The sequence below is a fragment of the Melopsittacus undulatus genome, chromosome 11 (genome assembly GCF_012275295.1).
Source record: "Melopsittacus undulatus isolate bMelUnd1 chromosome 11, bMelUnd1.mat.Z, whole genome shotgun sequence".
NCBI classification, from domain to species: domain Eukaryota; kingdom Metazoa; phylum Chordata; class Aves; order Psittaciformes; family Psittaculidae; genus Melopsittacus; species Melopsittacus undulatus.
In genome coordinates, this window is record NC_047537.1 from 7,941,861 (window position 1) to 7,957,303 (window position 15,443).

Genomic DNA, 15,443 nt, shown 5'->3' on the forward strand with positions numbered 1-15,443 from the left:
CAAAGGGCATTTATTCAGAGGCACTTGTGCTGTGTAAGGAAGCCCTCAGCTGTGTGTGATGAGCAGGGGTTCAGTCTGCCTCCCCAGTGCTGCTCAAGCATCGCTCCTGCTCCCAGTAGTGGGAAGGAGCAGTGGATCAGGGCACTGCCAATGGCAATACTCCCTCTTTTCCTTCATTCAGGCAATGAGAACTATAGCCTGAGCCATGCTAAGAGGTGTTTCTCTCTCTGCTGTGGTTTAACAGCATTGATCAGAGAGTTTGCATGGTCACTGTTAGCTGTATCCTGGCTGGGGACTTTGGCAGCGCTGGGTAAGGAGCTCCTCAGGGTCAAGGAAATGTGTTTGAAAGCCCAAGCACCTTTTAAGGGGCTTTGTTGAATGGCTTTTTCATAGCTGACATGCCTGGTGTGGCTGTGAGTGGGAGCTTTCACAGAGGAAGGGCTGCTTTTGGGAACAGACGCAATGATGGAGCCCTCTCTCCGCTGTTCCTGGTGGGATTAAACTAACCCAAGTAAATTTGTAGCACCATTGCTGTTTATAGCTCCACTGCTCTTGGGGGGGGGGGGGGGGGTGTTCTGCTGCCAAAATGCCCCCAGCACCTCGAGGGCAGGATGCTGTTGAGTGCATGTGATGGGAGAGAAGAGAGATGTGGTGACCCTGGCTGGTTTCCTCTTAGTGAACATCCTGGAGCCAAAGGAGAGGAGAGCCAGGTTGTGGTGGTCAGATATTGCTGCCTGTTCTCACTCCATGGGATGGGCAATGGACTTCCCATAGCCCTGGTGTCCACCAAGAGGCATGGGCTGAGCAAGTGAGACCCCAGGTTTGCCCATTCTGCAAACCCCCATGTTCCCTGGCTGGGGTGCAGGAAGGTGAATGGGCAGCTAACCCTGAGGGGCACAGGGAGGAACAGGGATGCCCAGTTCTGAGCTCCTCAGCACAAGAAAGACAAGGAGCTACTGGAGAGGGTCCAGTGGAGGCCACAAGGATGCTCAGGGGTTTGGAACATCTCTGTTATGAGAAGAGATTGCGGGAGCTGGGCCTGCTTAGTCTGGAGAAGAGCAGCCAGTGAGGGGATCCCATCAATGCAGATCAGTATCTCAAAGGTGAGTGCCAGCAGGATGGTGCCAGACTCTTTCCAGTGATGCTTAGTGACAGGATGAGGAGCAATGGCCATAAAGTAAACCAGAACAAGTGTCACCTCAGCATGAGGAAGAACTTCTTTACATTGAATGTGTCAGAGCCCTGGCACAGGCTGCCATGGGGGTTGTGGAGTCTCCCTTTCTGGAGCCATCCCAAACCCACCATGGCCACATTCCTGTGTGCCCTGCTCTGGGTGGCTCTGCCCTGGCAGGGGCTTGGACACGATGATCAGAGGTCCCTTTAACCCTAATGGTTCTATGAAACCTGAAACAAACTCCAAGCTGCTTTAGCAGAGCAGCTTCTCCAGCTGCAGAAGTGCTTAGGGGGTGGTGTGCTGAGGAGGATGCGAGGAAGTGGGGCAGCAGAGATCAATCTCACTCCTAGTGGGAAATGGATTCAGCACCCTGTTGTTTGTATTTAAGGAGACAAATGGACGTGGAGCCTGGATTTTAGGAGACCCCCAGGACCTTGATTTAATTCGAGACTCGAGTAACCTCAGCATCTGCCTGCAGCCACGGCCCCCTCACAGTGTGGAGGCTCCCTGGGGGCACATCCCCACACTGCCAGCCCCACATGGCTGGGACCCTGGCAGGGCTCTCAGCAAGATCTGCGTTGCTGCCTGTGCATGGGCCATAGTGTGCTTATGCCCCATGTGCTGATGATGATGGAGCACGTGTCCTTCCTCCCCTGGAGCAGGCTTGCTGCTCATGCAGACCATGGCAAAGTGGTGGTGGTGGTTTCAGAGGGAGCTGCACAAACCAGTGTCACTTTTCCTCCTGGATGCAGCCCATCTCTGTGCCCTTGCTGCTCACTTGCTCTGGTGGCTGTGTTTCAGCAGAGGGGAGAAGTGTAGCTGCTTTTGATGTCTTCTATCGGTTCCTGGCCAGTTATTGGTGTCACAGTTGTCTTGCAATTGCTGTTGGAAGGCACAGTGTGATGGAGCCATACCTTGGCAGTGTACCTGGAGCCTTTCTGTGCATTTATACCAACCCTGAATTACCAGATGGAGACTCTAAGGCCCACAATGGGGTGAAACGTGCGCGTCATACAAACATCAATGCTTGTCCATAAAGGTGGTGGGGAGCCCATCCTGTTTAGTGCAGACTGGGCTCACCACTGTGGCTTGGGGTACCCAAGTGTGTTGCTGGTGCTGTGACCCCTCACTTTTGCATTAACATTACCCTCAAGGGTACACCTGGGAAATCCAGGATCCTGATGCTGGCACCCCAAGCCCCTTTGCAGCAGGATCTGACCTTGCTGGGCAGTAGGGAAACTTCATTGTTGGGCAACGTCTGGTCTTTGCTGCTGGCCTCGCAATCACAACTGTGCCTGGGAGAGGAGCTCTTCACTCTGTTGGATGAACATTATCCCTGCAGCCATCCCAGTTCAGCCCATAGGGGAGCAAACCTCCATCAGGGGAGTACAGAGATGTGCTCGAAGATCGGTCCTGGACTTGAGCAGCACTACGACAAACCTGAGCCTGAAGAGGAGGGACACGGGAACTGAGGCATAGCTGGAGAAGTCAAACTGGGACTTGTTCCTCAGGGAAGAGTTTGGCTGTACCCTTTGAATCCCATTCAGGAGGGTGGATATCTGGGCCCTTCCCACTACCCTGCATCTCAAGGCTGGTTCTCCTGGTATCCTCTGCCTGTGTGGGTCCAGCAAGAGACAGGTGAGGTTTTGCAGGAGGCTATAGTGGCAGGGTGAAAGGCATCCCTAAGGCCATGGGCTCACTTTGGCCCCTTATACAGCACCCAGAGGCCAGCACTCCTCCCTGCACACACACAGCTTCCCTAAAGCAGCCCCTGAAGGCTTGGAGAGCCCGTGCCAGGGATTTCTTTTTCCACCTCCAAAGCTGAAAGGGAGCCAGGGCGAACGGGGACATTGTGTATGTGAGTGCTTTGGTCTGGGGTCTGTGTGTGTGTGAGGGGGGTTTATTTAGTTTTGCTTTGGTTTAATATCTGCTAATTGGCCCTTGTCCTCCTCCTTGCACTCGAGCATCCTGCTGCAGCTCCAGCCCACATCCGACTCGCGTTTCCAGGAGAAGAATAGCAGCATTGTAACCGCTAGAATGAGGAGCTTTGTAGCCGAGGTGTGAAAGCGAAGCTGGCTCCACAACACGGGGCTTCGCTTTCCCCCTGCTGCCAGGTTTTACAGTGTCCTCTGCTGCTCCCTCAGATCCCATCACTAACACAAAGCAGGATTCTGCCCACCCTGGGTCCCTTCCAGCACCCTGACCTTTCCGGCACAGTGCTCTTGTGCCTCCCCAGGATGAAGTGCTGGTGATGCTGCTCCCCAGGGACAGGCAGCCGGAGGCAGGCAGGGTGTGAGCAGCACAAGATGAGATCACCTGCCAACAGCAGTAGGGAAACTTCATCCTCCTTCGCTGCGAACCTGGAGCAGACTTCCAGACGCGAACTGCGTGATCCTGGAAAGAGTCTCTGGCCTGGGAAATCCGTAGTTTCCCTCCTCCTTCCTCCCCGCCCCTGACATGTCTAGACTAAGGGGCAGCGTTTTATCTCCTGTGACCAGCACTGAGCTTTACTGTCAGGGCACAGAAAGCTTTTCCTGCAGCCAGGCTATCACCGTGGTAGCATCCCGTTCAGGCTGTGAAATCCCTGCTTTAGCCTACACCCCATGTTCTTTCCCTAGATTTCCCTTGATGCTGTTGATATCTGCAGTCTGCCTGGAGCACAGCAGTGTCCAGGAGCTGGGGGCGGTGGTCCTGTTGTGCCAAGCTCCATACAGAATAGCATCGTTGAGTGACTGTTTCCCTACACATGGGGCCTGTCTGTCTGCATGACCCAGCCTCACTTCACTCTCCTTCCTTTCCTTCTGGATTGAGGAAAAGAACAAAGGCAAACAAAGACCAGGGAAAACAGTGCAGACCCCGCAATGTACCACATTCCCAGCTGCTGGCTCATCCCCACTATCTGCAGCTGGATCCCTGTCCCGCCTGCATGCTTGTTTGTGGTGCTTTTAGTCTCCCTGTATTTTAGTTCTCCCAGAAGCTGAGGTGTGCACACCAACCACAAAGAAACCTAGACCTAAAGAAACAATGGAACCAATATCCCTGCCAGCCATGGAAAAGACCAGGTATTGACCGATAGGCACTCAATACATGTCATTTCCAGTATCCCATCTGGAAACAGCAGCCCCTGTGGTGTTGCTGATGCTGATCTGAAAGGTTCCTTCATGTCCTGCAATTTACCTCTCTGGGGATGTCAATAGAAACCCCACAGTTTGAAATAACTTAATGCTTCTCCCTCCATCAGCCAGGTCTAACAGAGGACAAAGGAAATGTTCTTCTATATTCTGTTGCAGAGTTTCTAAGCTATAAAAGGGGCCCAAATGGCTTCCCCCTGAGCACAAATAACAACAGGAGAAAGATCCATATGCAATTGAGTGTAGGATAAATGTGCTTAGCTGATCGTTTGTTTCCTTAATATTTGTTTTATGAATAGGCTCAACTTATGGTAAGATGGGACTTTATGGTCCTCTAAGTCTTGCTTGTGTCAAAACAAATGAACTAGCCATCTAGGGGGGAACTATCAATCCCATAGATGTGTGTGTATGGGTGTGGGCAGTCAGGCCTATTATACCTTTAAGAGCAAATTAGATGCTGTTGTTATGATTCATAATGCTATATATCTAATGGCATGACTCGTCATCTAGAAAATAAACGTTTCGAGCCAGTTTCTCATCTCATAAATTTCCCCTCTGGCACTGAAGGACATAAACTAAATGGGCTGACTCACAGGGAAACAACACAGTTTGGATACTTTGAAATGAAAGATAAAGTTGCCTTCAGGCACATAGGGGCATTGAGATCCCAAGGAGTGGCTGGTGAGCACATTGAGGGCCATGCTGCCATCCCCAGCACACAGGGATGCTGGGAAGCCCCTCATGCTGGTAGGGCCTGTGGGGTTTCCTGGTTTGGTAGCTTTGGTGTGACCACCATGGCGAGATGGTCACGGTGGAGATGGCCCTGTTGTATATGCTCTCTCCTGCAGGGATGCAGGGGGTTTACTGCACATTTCCAAGCATAGCAGCAGGGAATGGCAGGGACTGCAGTGATAGGGCAAGGGGTAATGGGTTAAAACTTAAACAGGGGAGGTTTAGATTGGACCTAAGAAAGAAATTCTTTACTGTTAGGGTGCTGAGGCACTGGAATGTGTTGCCCAGGGAGGTTGTGAATGGTCTATCCCTGGAGGTGTTCAAGGCCAGGTTGGACAGAGCCTTGGGTGCCATGGCAGGGGGGTTGGAACTGGATCATCTTAAGGTCCTTTCCAACCCTAACTATTCTATGATTCTACGACATACAGAGTTTCCCACTTCAAGGCAAATGAAGCACCCTCAGCCACCACAAACCAGGGAGGTCCCTGTGCATTCCCATTTGAAGCTCTCGCGAAGGCAGGTACTGCCCATGGGACTCAAAACCTTCACTGCATCCTTTCTCCACTGCTCTTGGTCTTCTGTGCCATTGGGCTTCTGGTTTGGGTGGCAGCTACTATTCCTCTGGGTTTGTGTCCTGCACATCCCAGGCTACGTTGTGAGGAGAAAGGGAAGGAGAGGTTTTCATGTGGCTGCCACCTTTGGGGCTGGGATATTGCTCTTGCAGGGGAAGGTGACTTCAACTGCTGATCTCTGCCTGAGAACAGCCTTTGCCACTGCAGCCAGAGCCTGGAGCAGGCTGGGGAGCTGAGGGCATGAAGGGTGTGCTGAGTGTGAGCTATAGCCACCACTGTGTCTGACTTCAGTGCTGCAGGACCAAAGAGTCCCAACACTCATGAACACCTTCCCTTTGTCCTGGAGTATCTGAGGTGCAGCTGTTCCCACAGAGCAGGCTGGTGTCCCCATGGAGGGTGTAGAGCTTCCTAAAGTGATGGTGAGCATCTTTGTGCAGGGAGCTCCATCCCTTCTTTCTCTATGGTCTTACCCATTTCCCCTCCATCAGTTTGCTCTTGCCACTTCCCCACCTTTTGCCATGCACTCCCCTGGGAAGATCCTAGAAACTGCTGGCTTGGAATCCTGCTGGAAAGTGAGACAAGGTGAGTCTTGGCCCTGACATCAGCTGGATGCTGGCACTGGGGGCTGGCCGTGCTCTGAATAACGTGGTTAGTGCGCGTAGGTGCTTTAATGAGAGCACTGGAAGGATGCATCGCTGAGCTAACCTTGTTTGTGTGAAGGTTGACAGAAGGCAGATGATGACTGGGAACCTGCAGGATCTAATTGAAACGTGTGCAGGGCAGAGCAGGGATTGCTCATCCTGCCTTGCACTCACCAGCAGAAATAAGGAAAGAGAAGGAAGGAATTGACTATTTGTTTTGGCTAAAGGGCAAGGATGGGGTGGGTGCGATTTCTTCCTTAGGTTGGGATGTGCAGGGAGAGCATGGAAGGTCAGGGATGGGGACAGGGTGACAGCACAAGGATCTACCAATGTCTGTCTTCACCCGCAGTGCGTGTCTGTGCACACATGGACCCACAGCACACATATCTATCCTGCTTCCTAAGGAAAGCATACATTTCCCCATCCATCTACATGAATCATTTTGTGTTTCTACCCCGCACAGCCCTGCTGCTCCCTACACAAGTGTATCTGCACTCATTTATTCATGTATCAGATAAACTCCTCTCTGTTGTCCTTGCTTCGCTCACTTTGCAGTACCCCCTCCAGCCTAGCTCTTCAGCTCCGGTCTAAAGAACAAAGCAAAATAACATCACGTTTTCTCTCTTGTACATGGCTTTACCTTCCTTTCCTCTTCCCCCCCCCCCCTTTTGGACCAGTCCCACTTTGTAACATGCCTGCAAGCAGAAGCTGTTTCAGACACGAAAGCTTTGAGGCACCTGGTTAAAGGTGCTTGGACAATGGGAGCCCTGATGTCAGGCTCTATTTATATCCCTGCTTTCAGAAACCTCCCTGGATGATGCATTTCCTAGAGCTTTCTGCTCAATCCCGGACCTGCTGGAGCTGTCCCTGTCCCCCTCAAAGGGCAGGGGTTTATCTTTAAGGCGTGACTTGCGGTATCACTGGGGCCAGGCATCTGCAGGCAGCTTTGAATGGGTGGATTAGAGCTGCTGCGAGCTGGGCTGCTCTACGTGGATGAGGACCCGTGAAGGCGTTTCAACCCCAAAAAGTGCCTTGTAAAAGGTCAAAAGCCTTACAAAGAGGTTTGTTATCCTGGATGGAGTTTTGGTGTTACAATTATTCTAGCAGGGCATTGTGGATTTACAGGGTTGGAGGGAACATTCACTGTGTGTGTGCAGGGAGAGACCTGTCTTCTAAGCTGGGGGTTGGTTTAGGCACAACAGGCAAAGAGTAGCAGGAGAAACCGCTTTAAATCCATGTAGTCTGAACTACAGCAGGGTATGGAGAGAGGGATGCTCCGTGCTGCAATGTGGGGAACAACACCAAGCTGCAGGGAACACACCATAGGGTTAGATGTGGAGTGCTTTGGGAATTCAGTCGGTGTTTGAGCCTCAGATTCAGCAGATGAAAAGCTGTTATTGTGGGGATCCCCTGGCATCATTAAGAGCATTGGGAGGGCTCCTGGTCAGGCTGGGGACAGCCTGTGAAGAGGAAACTGCCTGGCTGGGCCAACACCCTGCAAGTGTGGAATGAGATTTTGTCTTTTGCTTCCACATGCTGCTATTTTGCTTGTGAGTATTCCTTACATCGTGAATAAAGCAGCAATTTGCTTGCAGAAAGGCAGCCCCTATGAATAACCTATGAGAAGGATGGAAGTGGGCTGTGTGGCTGGGAATGAAGAAATTAATATAAGAGGGACAGAAACAGCTATGGGGCAAGAATTGGGATGCATTTCATTGTGCACAGCAGCACGTACCCTACATATGATGTCTGGTGTCACAACAGGCTTAAGTTAATGTTTCTTCAGGCAGTTTAGTCCCCCAACACAGGATTCCTCTCTAGGATCATGCAGATGCTCCCCATCCCCACCCAGGAATGAACCAGCATCACTCAATACCCAGGAGCTAAAGGACAAGGAGCGGAAGGGATGCTCCCAGGGCCATGCATAGGGTCTGTGACAGAGGTGGGGAGGATCCACCCTGTATTCCCTGATCCTGGGGCTCTGCACACACGTATCCCCGATGCTGAGTCCTGCACAGTCATGCTGCTGGCTGGATTTCACCGAGTCTTTAGCACACACGTTCACGCTTTTTGTTCTCACATCAGGCTTTCAAGGGAGCCCTGATGAGCTCATACTGGTGCTCGGGGAAAGGCGATGTTATTGAAGACTGGTGCAGGTGCGACCTCGACGCCTTCGATGAGAACGGACTTCCCAACTGCAGCCCTCTCCCTCCACCTGTGTATGTATCCGTGTGAGCCCCTTCTATGGGTCACAGCCCCGCAGCACCATCCCCTTCCTGCAGGGTCAGCCCATGGGCACCTCCTGCCCCTCACCTGCAAGCCCAGGGGCCGCAGGCCAGCACTCCTCACTGTGAGACTGATGCCTTTAGGATATCCTGGCTCCGACTGTGGCCCTGGAAGGTTTCCTTGTAGATTTTCATCACCTGATTAGCAAGGCTTGTAGAATGGGATTTCAGACGCTGAAAGAAATGGAATTACGGTGCAATTCATTGTGGCTTGTCAGAGCAAGAGCAAATCAGGAGCAAACTGATGGGGAATTAGCTGAGAAATCAGGAAGACTGGCTCCAGCGAGCCACAAGGAACACAGCACCTTCTTAGTGAGCCAACATCCTCAGAGGGGATTCATTTCCCATCCCTAGTCCAACAAACACACTTGTATGTTTGGAGCTGGACTCTCTGTAGCCCTGTACATTGTGTTGTCATTTACCCTGGTGCAAACTTAGTACTAACACAGCCAGGAGCACAAAGCTGCTTTGCCTTGTCCCCTACCCACGTCATTCCTGACCCGGGCAGGAGCTCCCGCACAGCTGCCCTGCTTTGGCTGATGCTCACACCCATTAGAGCTTTGCTCACTTGCAGCTGGGTAAATTCACAGCCACACCTGCCCCTTCTCTCCCTCCCTTTGCTCTGGCAATGCACACAGGACCCTCCCCTCCTGTAGGCTCAACCCTGCTGGGTTATATGAAGGTTAAGCTATAGCCTCCCTATCTTTTCTGCTCCTTGGTTTCCCGTGGGGCTGCTGAAGTTCCTTTAGGTGGGATGGTAGTGGAAGGTGTCCCTGCAGGGGGTTGGAACTGGGTGAGCTTTAAGGTCCCTTCCAACCCAAACCATTCTGTGGTTCTATGGATGTTCGGGTTGCATGGCTGTGACTGCATGACCTAGGCTTTTCCAGGAGGAGGGGGAGAGAAGGACACATTGCAGTAGGCTGCAACTGACCTTCAACTGGAAGCTCTTGCATGCTCTCCTACCTGCTTTCCCCTTGTGCACATCCCTTTGTATGATTGTGAGCCCTGACTGGGGTTGTGCTGCTTGCAGAGGTGGATTCTTCCCTATAAAGGGAACTGATGTCTTAACTCGGTGTCTCTCCTGTCTCCTGCCCAGCCTGCGGCTCTCCCCCAGCGTGGAGCCCTCCAGCACCGTGGTCTCTCTGGAGTGGCTGGATGTGCAGCCTGCCATCGGAGCCAAGGTGTCCGACTACGTCCTGCAGCACAAGAAGGTGGATGAGTACACGGACACAGACCTCTACACAGGTGGGTGCTGCTCCTCTTGGTGCAGAGGGTACAGGGCGATGTATCCTGTGTCCTGCCTGGCTGGAAGCTGCTGCATCTGTGGACAATGGTGCACGGAACCAAGGTGTTATAGGGGTGCTTGAGAGAAAGGGGAAATACAAAGACACGGCATGGCAGAAGGAAATTATTTGCTTTTTGGGGGGTAAGAGAGCTCTGAGTTGGAGCTTCTGACTGAAGTGATTGGTCTGAGCAGTCTGAAATGCTACAGGATGGTGGCTGTGGGAAGAGGGCAGCTCTCAATAGCTCAGAGGCTTCACTGGTCCCTTCTAGTGAGTACCACATTGCATGGCAGCCTTTGAAAGGCCACTTCAAGTTGCCTTGCACGCATAGTGAAGTAACTCAAAGCCTCTAATATATAAGGAGATCATTTAAGCAGCACAAAACTTCTTCAGGGGAACCTGAAACTTCCCTGGGTTGGAGTTTGGTTCCCAGCTCAGTGCTCTGTGCCTTGCGAAAGCTTTGTCAGCAATTCAAGCCATGCTCTGGGAACTGCTGGGGTGTGAATCATGGGGGTTGATTTGGGTGAATCAGGGATTTATTTTGGAAAATAGGATTTGAGACCTGCAGTGATGCTGCCGATGCATGGAAAGCCAGGCAAAGCCTCCCACTGCGTTTTGCTTGAGCATTTGGGATGTACTTTGTTAAAGATGTTCATGTGATATGTCAAAGGCAGCTGGTGGTGTTGACCAAAGCAGAGACTTCCCTTTCTGTGAAGGCTGCTTCCTCCAGATGCTGGCAATGCCTTATTTTAAGCCCTTCTAGGTAAGGGAACATGAAGAAGGCTTCTACCTGTCATTGGAGCAAAGGAGCAGCTTTGTCATTGGAGCTCAGCAACAGCTCCCACTCTGTGTCATTAAAACCTCATTTGGTTTATGGCTCATGAGGTGTGTGTGTGTGTGTTCAGGCTGCCTGCAAGGGCAAGAAACCAGCCTGGAGGTAGGGATAGGGCTGGCACTGGAGAGGGGAAACCTCCCTGTGTTCTGGCAAGGGCTTCCTGGACATCCAGGCAAGGCATTTGTCTGTGTTCTCGGGAAGGTGACTTAAGGAATATCATTCAGATCTAGCTCAGGAGTTGTGCACAGTCCTCAGGTCTTGGTCAGAAGCTTTCTCAGCCTGTGGAGGTGGCTTGTGTCTTCTCCTTACTCATCTCTGAGCCAAGCCCTGTGCTGCAATGAGCTGCCACAAAGTGCTCCTGCTCACTTGATCCTCTCTGCTCATCTCGGGCCAGTCTATTCTGCTTCTGCAACCTCTCCTATCCACTTCCAGCACTGCCCCATCCAGCCATGGCGCCTGGGTTATGGTTCTAGTTTCCTGGCATGGAAGAAGGCTTGTTCTTTATCTTGGAGGGGCACCCTCCAGTAGCAGAGATGGAAAACAAGCCACCAAAGGAGGGGCCTTGTTTTGGATGGGGATGCCAGATTGCTCACACATCACTCAGGTGAGGCCAGGCCAGGGAAACGTGGGGTTTCTCCTTTGAAGTGGCTGGATTTCTGCCTGGCAGCCAGAGGAGGAAATAGAGATGATTATTAGTATTATTTCCCTTTTATGAGTGCCATGTGTTTGACAGGAGATTGAATTCCTTGTGGGGAGCTGCCCTCCCCTCACCTTGCTCTGGGGACTGCTTGGGACAGAATGACCCCATTAGCAATTACAGAGAAAAGCCAGTCCTAAATGTCTCCTTTTTTTTTTCCCCATGTTGTTTAGAACCAAACAGCATTCCTGCTTCTATTCCTTTATTACCCTACAGGCCTCTAGTGCCAGATGACTTGATGCTTGCTAATACCTTGTGTAGGTTTGCAGAGATGCTGACTGCTACAGGCTTCACTTGCACTGTGCTTCACCCAGCCAAAAGTCCTCCTGTGGGTGTTCCCTCATCACCATCACCTACCTGTCCGGTTGTACCTCATCTCCATCACATCTGAGCAGCATCACTGAACAAGGCAACCCCAGAAGGGAGAAGCTTTGGGAGGGGGGTGTGGGATATAAAATGTGGATGGACTTTGGGCATATCTTTGGGGCAGATCTTCCTTCCCCATCAGTTTCCTGGCAGGTAGGAACAGGTTGTTCTGTTACTGGGATGTGTATGGTGGGGATTTGCTGAGTGTGGCAGTGCAAGGCTTGAGGGCTCTTGAGGCTGCTGCCATTCATCCCTTGCATCTCTTAAAATGTGTGGGTCATTTGTACTTGTAAAGGGGTTTGTTTGTTTTGTTGTAATTGTAGCCATTTCCTATTGGGATTTCTGGCATTGTCTGGGGCTAGAGCTGTGCCAACCTGCTCTTCAGCCCCATGGCAAGCTGGATGGTACCTGGCCTCTGCCTCACACGCCTTCTGGCTTCCTCCTGCTCCCCAAAAACCTCTGGTCTCTCACTCTTGCCAAACTCCTTGGCCTTTGCAACTGGAAGATGGAGCCATTTCCTTCAGCCAGGAAGTATTTGCTCTGCTTCCTCTTGGAGCAGTCAGGAGGGACTCCTGAGGCTGAACTAAGGTGCATCCTCTGTGCGCAGGGCAGGGATGCTATGGGATGGGGTGGAAGAAGCCGGGAGCTCACATGGGTTGGCTGCCCTAGGCTATACATGCTTCTTAAAGAGGCTTATTGCTGGTGCTTAGAAAAACACAGCCCTTGGACATTGTGAGGCTAGTCGGAGGTGAACTTGTGTGCGAAACAAACCACGCTTTCAACACCACCGCGCGGGGAGCGAGCGGCATTCTGCTCGGGAGCCAGCGGAGAAGACGGAGAGCAATTACATCCCAAACTGTTTATTAAAACTTGTGGCAATTGCTCCTAGCTGCATGTGTGCGCCCGCTTTGTAGTTGAGTGATGCTCTTTGTTTGAACATGGGGCTCTCGAAGAGGGTGCGAGTGTGTGTGTGTGTGCATGGCTGGGCCCGCCAGCGCATTATGTCATGGGTGAAGCAGGCGCTGCACTTGAGAGAGGGAGAGGGAGAAATGTGTTTTACAGGGTGAGGTACAAACTGAAATGGCTGTGAACATCTGGAACTGATATTAGGGCTTGGAAAATGTTTTCTGTCACTCCAACACTCCTCTGGAGGGAGGTTTCTGAAGTTAAGAAGCTCCGAAGGGGATGAGGGGGAGGGACGAGGGGATAATGTGACCGTGGTGCAAAGTGCTTTTCACATCTCAGTTCTGGTTGCTGTAGCAGGCCATGCTGGGTGGGGGACCTGGGGTATCACTCATTGTGGTGGCCTTGACTTAGAAGGTTCCCTGAGCCTCATTGCCTGAGATGGTCCTGCATGGGGAGCGCTGCATCCTCCAGCTTGTGATGGGTAGAAGGGCAGAAGGATCCTTGCCCTGGTTTTAGGGTTGGGAGCTGAGATGGGAGACCACAATTGAAAGATGAAGGGAGAAATCCTCAGGTGAGGCGTAACAAAAGACTCCCAAGCTTTATTATTTCTCAGGGATACTTTCTGCTCCCAGATCTCTTGGGCTGATCATGTTCAATAAAGAGGTAGCTCTCATCCAGAACAGCTTGTAATTCCTGAGGAAAGGAGCAGAACAGAAACACAACCTGCTGAATGAGCTTGTTGGAGACCATGTAGACCTCAGAGTAGAAGAATGCAGATTCTGGCAGCTTGGTCAAAGTCTTCAGGTATCCTAGGGCCCTCTATACACAAACCTGTGGCATGGAGAAGAGGTGGCAGGAGGGTGTCTGGAGAATAGGCTGAGTAGAATGATGTACAGAATGAAGGGTATGATCACATAAAACCTATGTGCAGCACCATGCTTATGGCACAGGCTTCTCTAGAGCAATGCTGTTCTGCGGAGGAGCCTTTGAATGCACATCATGTCTCTAAAAGAAAGAGGTCAGACCAAAAGGCTTAGTGGTTTGTAAGTTGTACTCTTGAGTTGAAGCTAGAGAGTATCTCATTTATAACTTAACTCTGGTCTGTAGAGTACCATTCTGATGTGTCTGGGTGGCTGGGACTGTATGGGTATAGCTATGGCAACCATCGCTTCCAGAACACCCTCTTGTACAAGCTGTGCTGCTACTGTCGTGAAAACCAGGGGTAGGCTGGAAGAGGAAGAAAAACTATCTGGGCAGAGCAAACAGCGTGCCTGTCAGTGAGGAGTCAGTGCAATCTTCTTGCAACCAGACTGTGTGCCTATTACATGCCCTAAAATCATCTTCAGAGTCCCAACTTCCCAACAACTTTGGTACCAAAGAGAGTACCAGGAACTGACACTGCCCTTGGAAAGATGTAGGAACTTGATGCCCAGAGTTGGGTAAATACATGGACATCCTGAGTTTTAATTCGTGCCAGTGAAGTGTGGAGGATGTTAAAGCAGGGGTGTTTAAACCAGTTGTTGTTAGAGGTGGTGGTGGTGTTAGAACTTGAGTGTGAATGATGGTGTTGACTATCTCGGTAAAGCCCTGGGGAGGCAAAGCTCTCTCTGTAGAGACCTGTGGCACCTGTGTTAATACAGGGGCCATTTTCATAGATGATGTTTGGTTGGAGAGTTGGCCCAGAGATTGCAGAGGAAGGACACTATGATCTCCATTGGTTTCAGACCAGTTCTGCTCTCACCATCTATGACACCACACTGCAGCTCTCAGCATAGTGATGCTGGTGGTCAGGAAGGTTAGCACTCAGCCTGGAAGCAACAAACAGCTCTTTCAGGGGTCACCTGTGTGTTTAACTTGTGTTCAAAGGAGGTCCTTGGATATGACCAAAGTAGAGGAGGACCTGATGGTGGTCAGGAGCTGATGCCGCTGCTTGGTTGTCTCTACCTGCTTGTTCCTTGGCATCTACCTGCTGGATCTCAGCTGGTTTCTCAGTGGGCAAGGTATCTGGCTGCTCACAACCACTACTTGGTGAGGACTGTCTGGGGTTGGAAATGCAGCAGAGCTTCATCTGTGAATGCCTCTGTGCAGGGAGCCTGGTCAGACAGGGCTGCTGTGTGGAAGCTGTCACTGCTGCTGCCTCTCCTGTGACTAGCACATGGGTAAAGATGTTTTCAACACCCAGAATACCCTTCTGGAGCACTGAATCCATTTCACTTGCTGGCAAGAGCAAAGATGATTCAAAAAAAGGAGCCTTTGAAGAGAAGGTCAAGTTTTTGGAAGCTGCTTCCTGGGATGGGTTGTGTAATAGCACCAAGCAAGTGCTTAATTTTGGCCATCACACTTGCTGTGAAGCACTGATTTCTCTCCCACTGGGACAGCTGTAGTTATTTCCACCTACCAGTGTCATTTTTGTATCCTGGAAAGCAGAAGGGAGGTGGAGGGTTCTCAGCTCTCAATTAGGGTTGAGTCACTTGCTGAAATATTTCATTAATTCACATTTCCATATGGTTGTTCCAGGGTTGGTTTATTTTTATCTGCCCAGACACCTTTTGGACAGAACTGGGCATTATCTTTGCTTTTTCCCAAATCATTTCGTAGGTGGAAAGCTTGGACTGTCTGCCCATTCCCTGCTGTCTGCAGAGGATGGAGCAGCCTGGACGGTGCCATGAGTATGTCATGCACTTTCAGAGCCAAGGGCTTTGTGCTGCCTGTGTAGGGCTACCTCTCCCTCAAGGCAAAGGACAGCTGTAGATGCTCCCTTCCAGCTAAGAAGGCTCTGAACTTCTTACACAGCAGTTAATGAGGCCAGACATGGAGCTTT

At 51.2% G+C, this 15,443-nt stretch overlaps 1 protein-coding gene across 2 annotated transcripts in view; it reads left to right on the forward strand.

The window, feature by feature from the left end:
• Positions 1–15,443, forward strand: part of ASTN2 (astrotactin 2) — a 328,524-nt gene that overhangs the window by 235,307 nt on the left and 77,774 nt on the right. For both annotated transcript variants that reach the window (XM_034067350.1, XM_034067351.1), the window contains 2 exons: positions 8,336–8,469; positions 9,632–9,780. In XM_034067350.1, the coding sequence (XP_033923241.1) occupies positions 8,336–8,469; positions 9,632–9,780 (283 nt within the window). The remainder of the gene's footprint in view (positions 1–8,335; positions 8,470–9,631; positions 9,781–15,443) is intronic.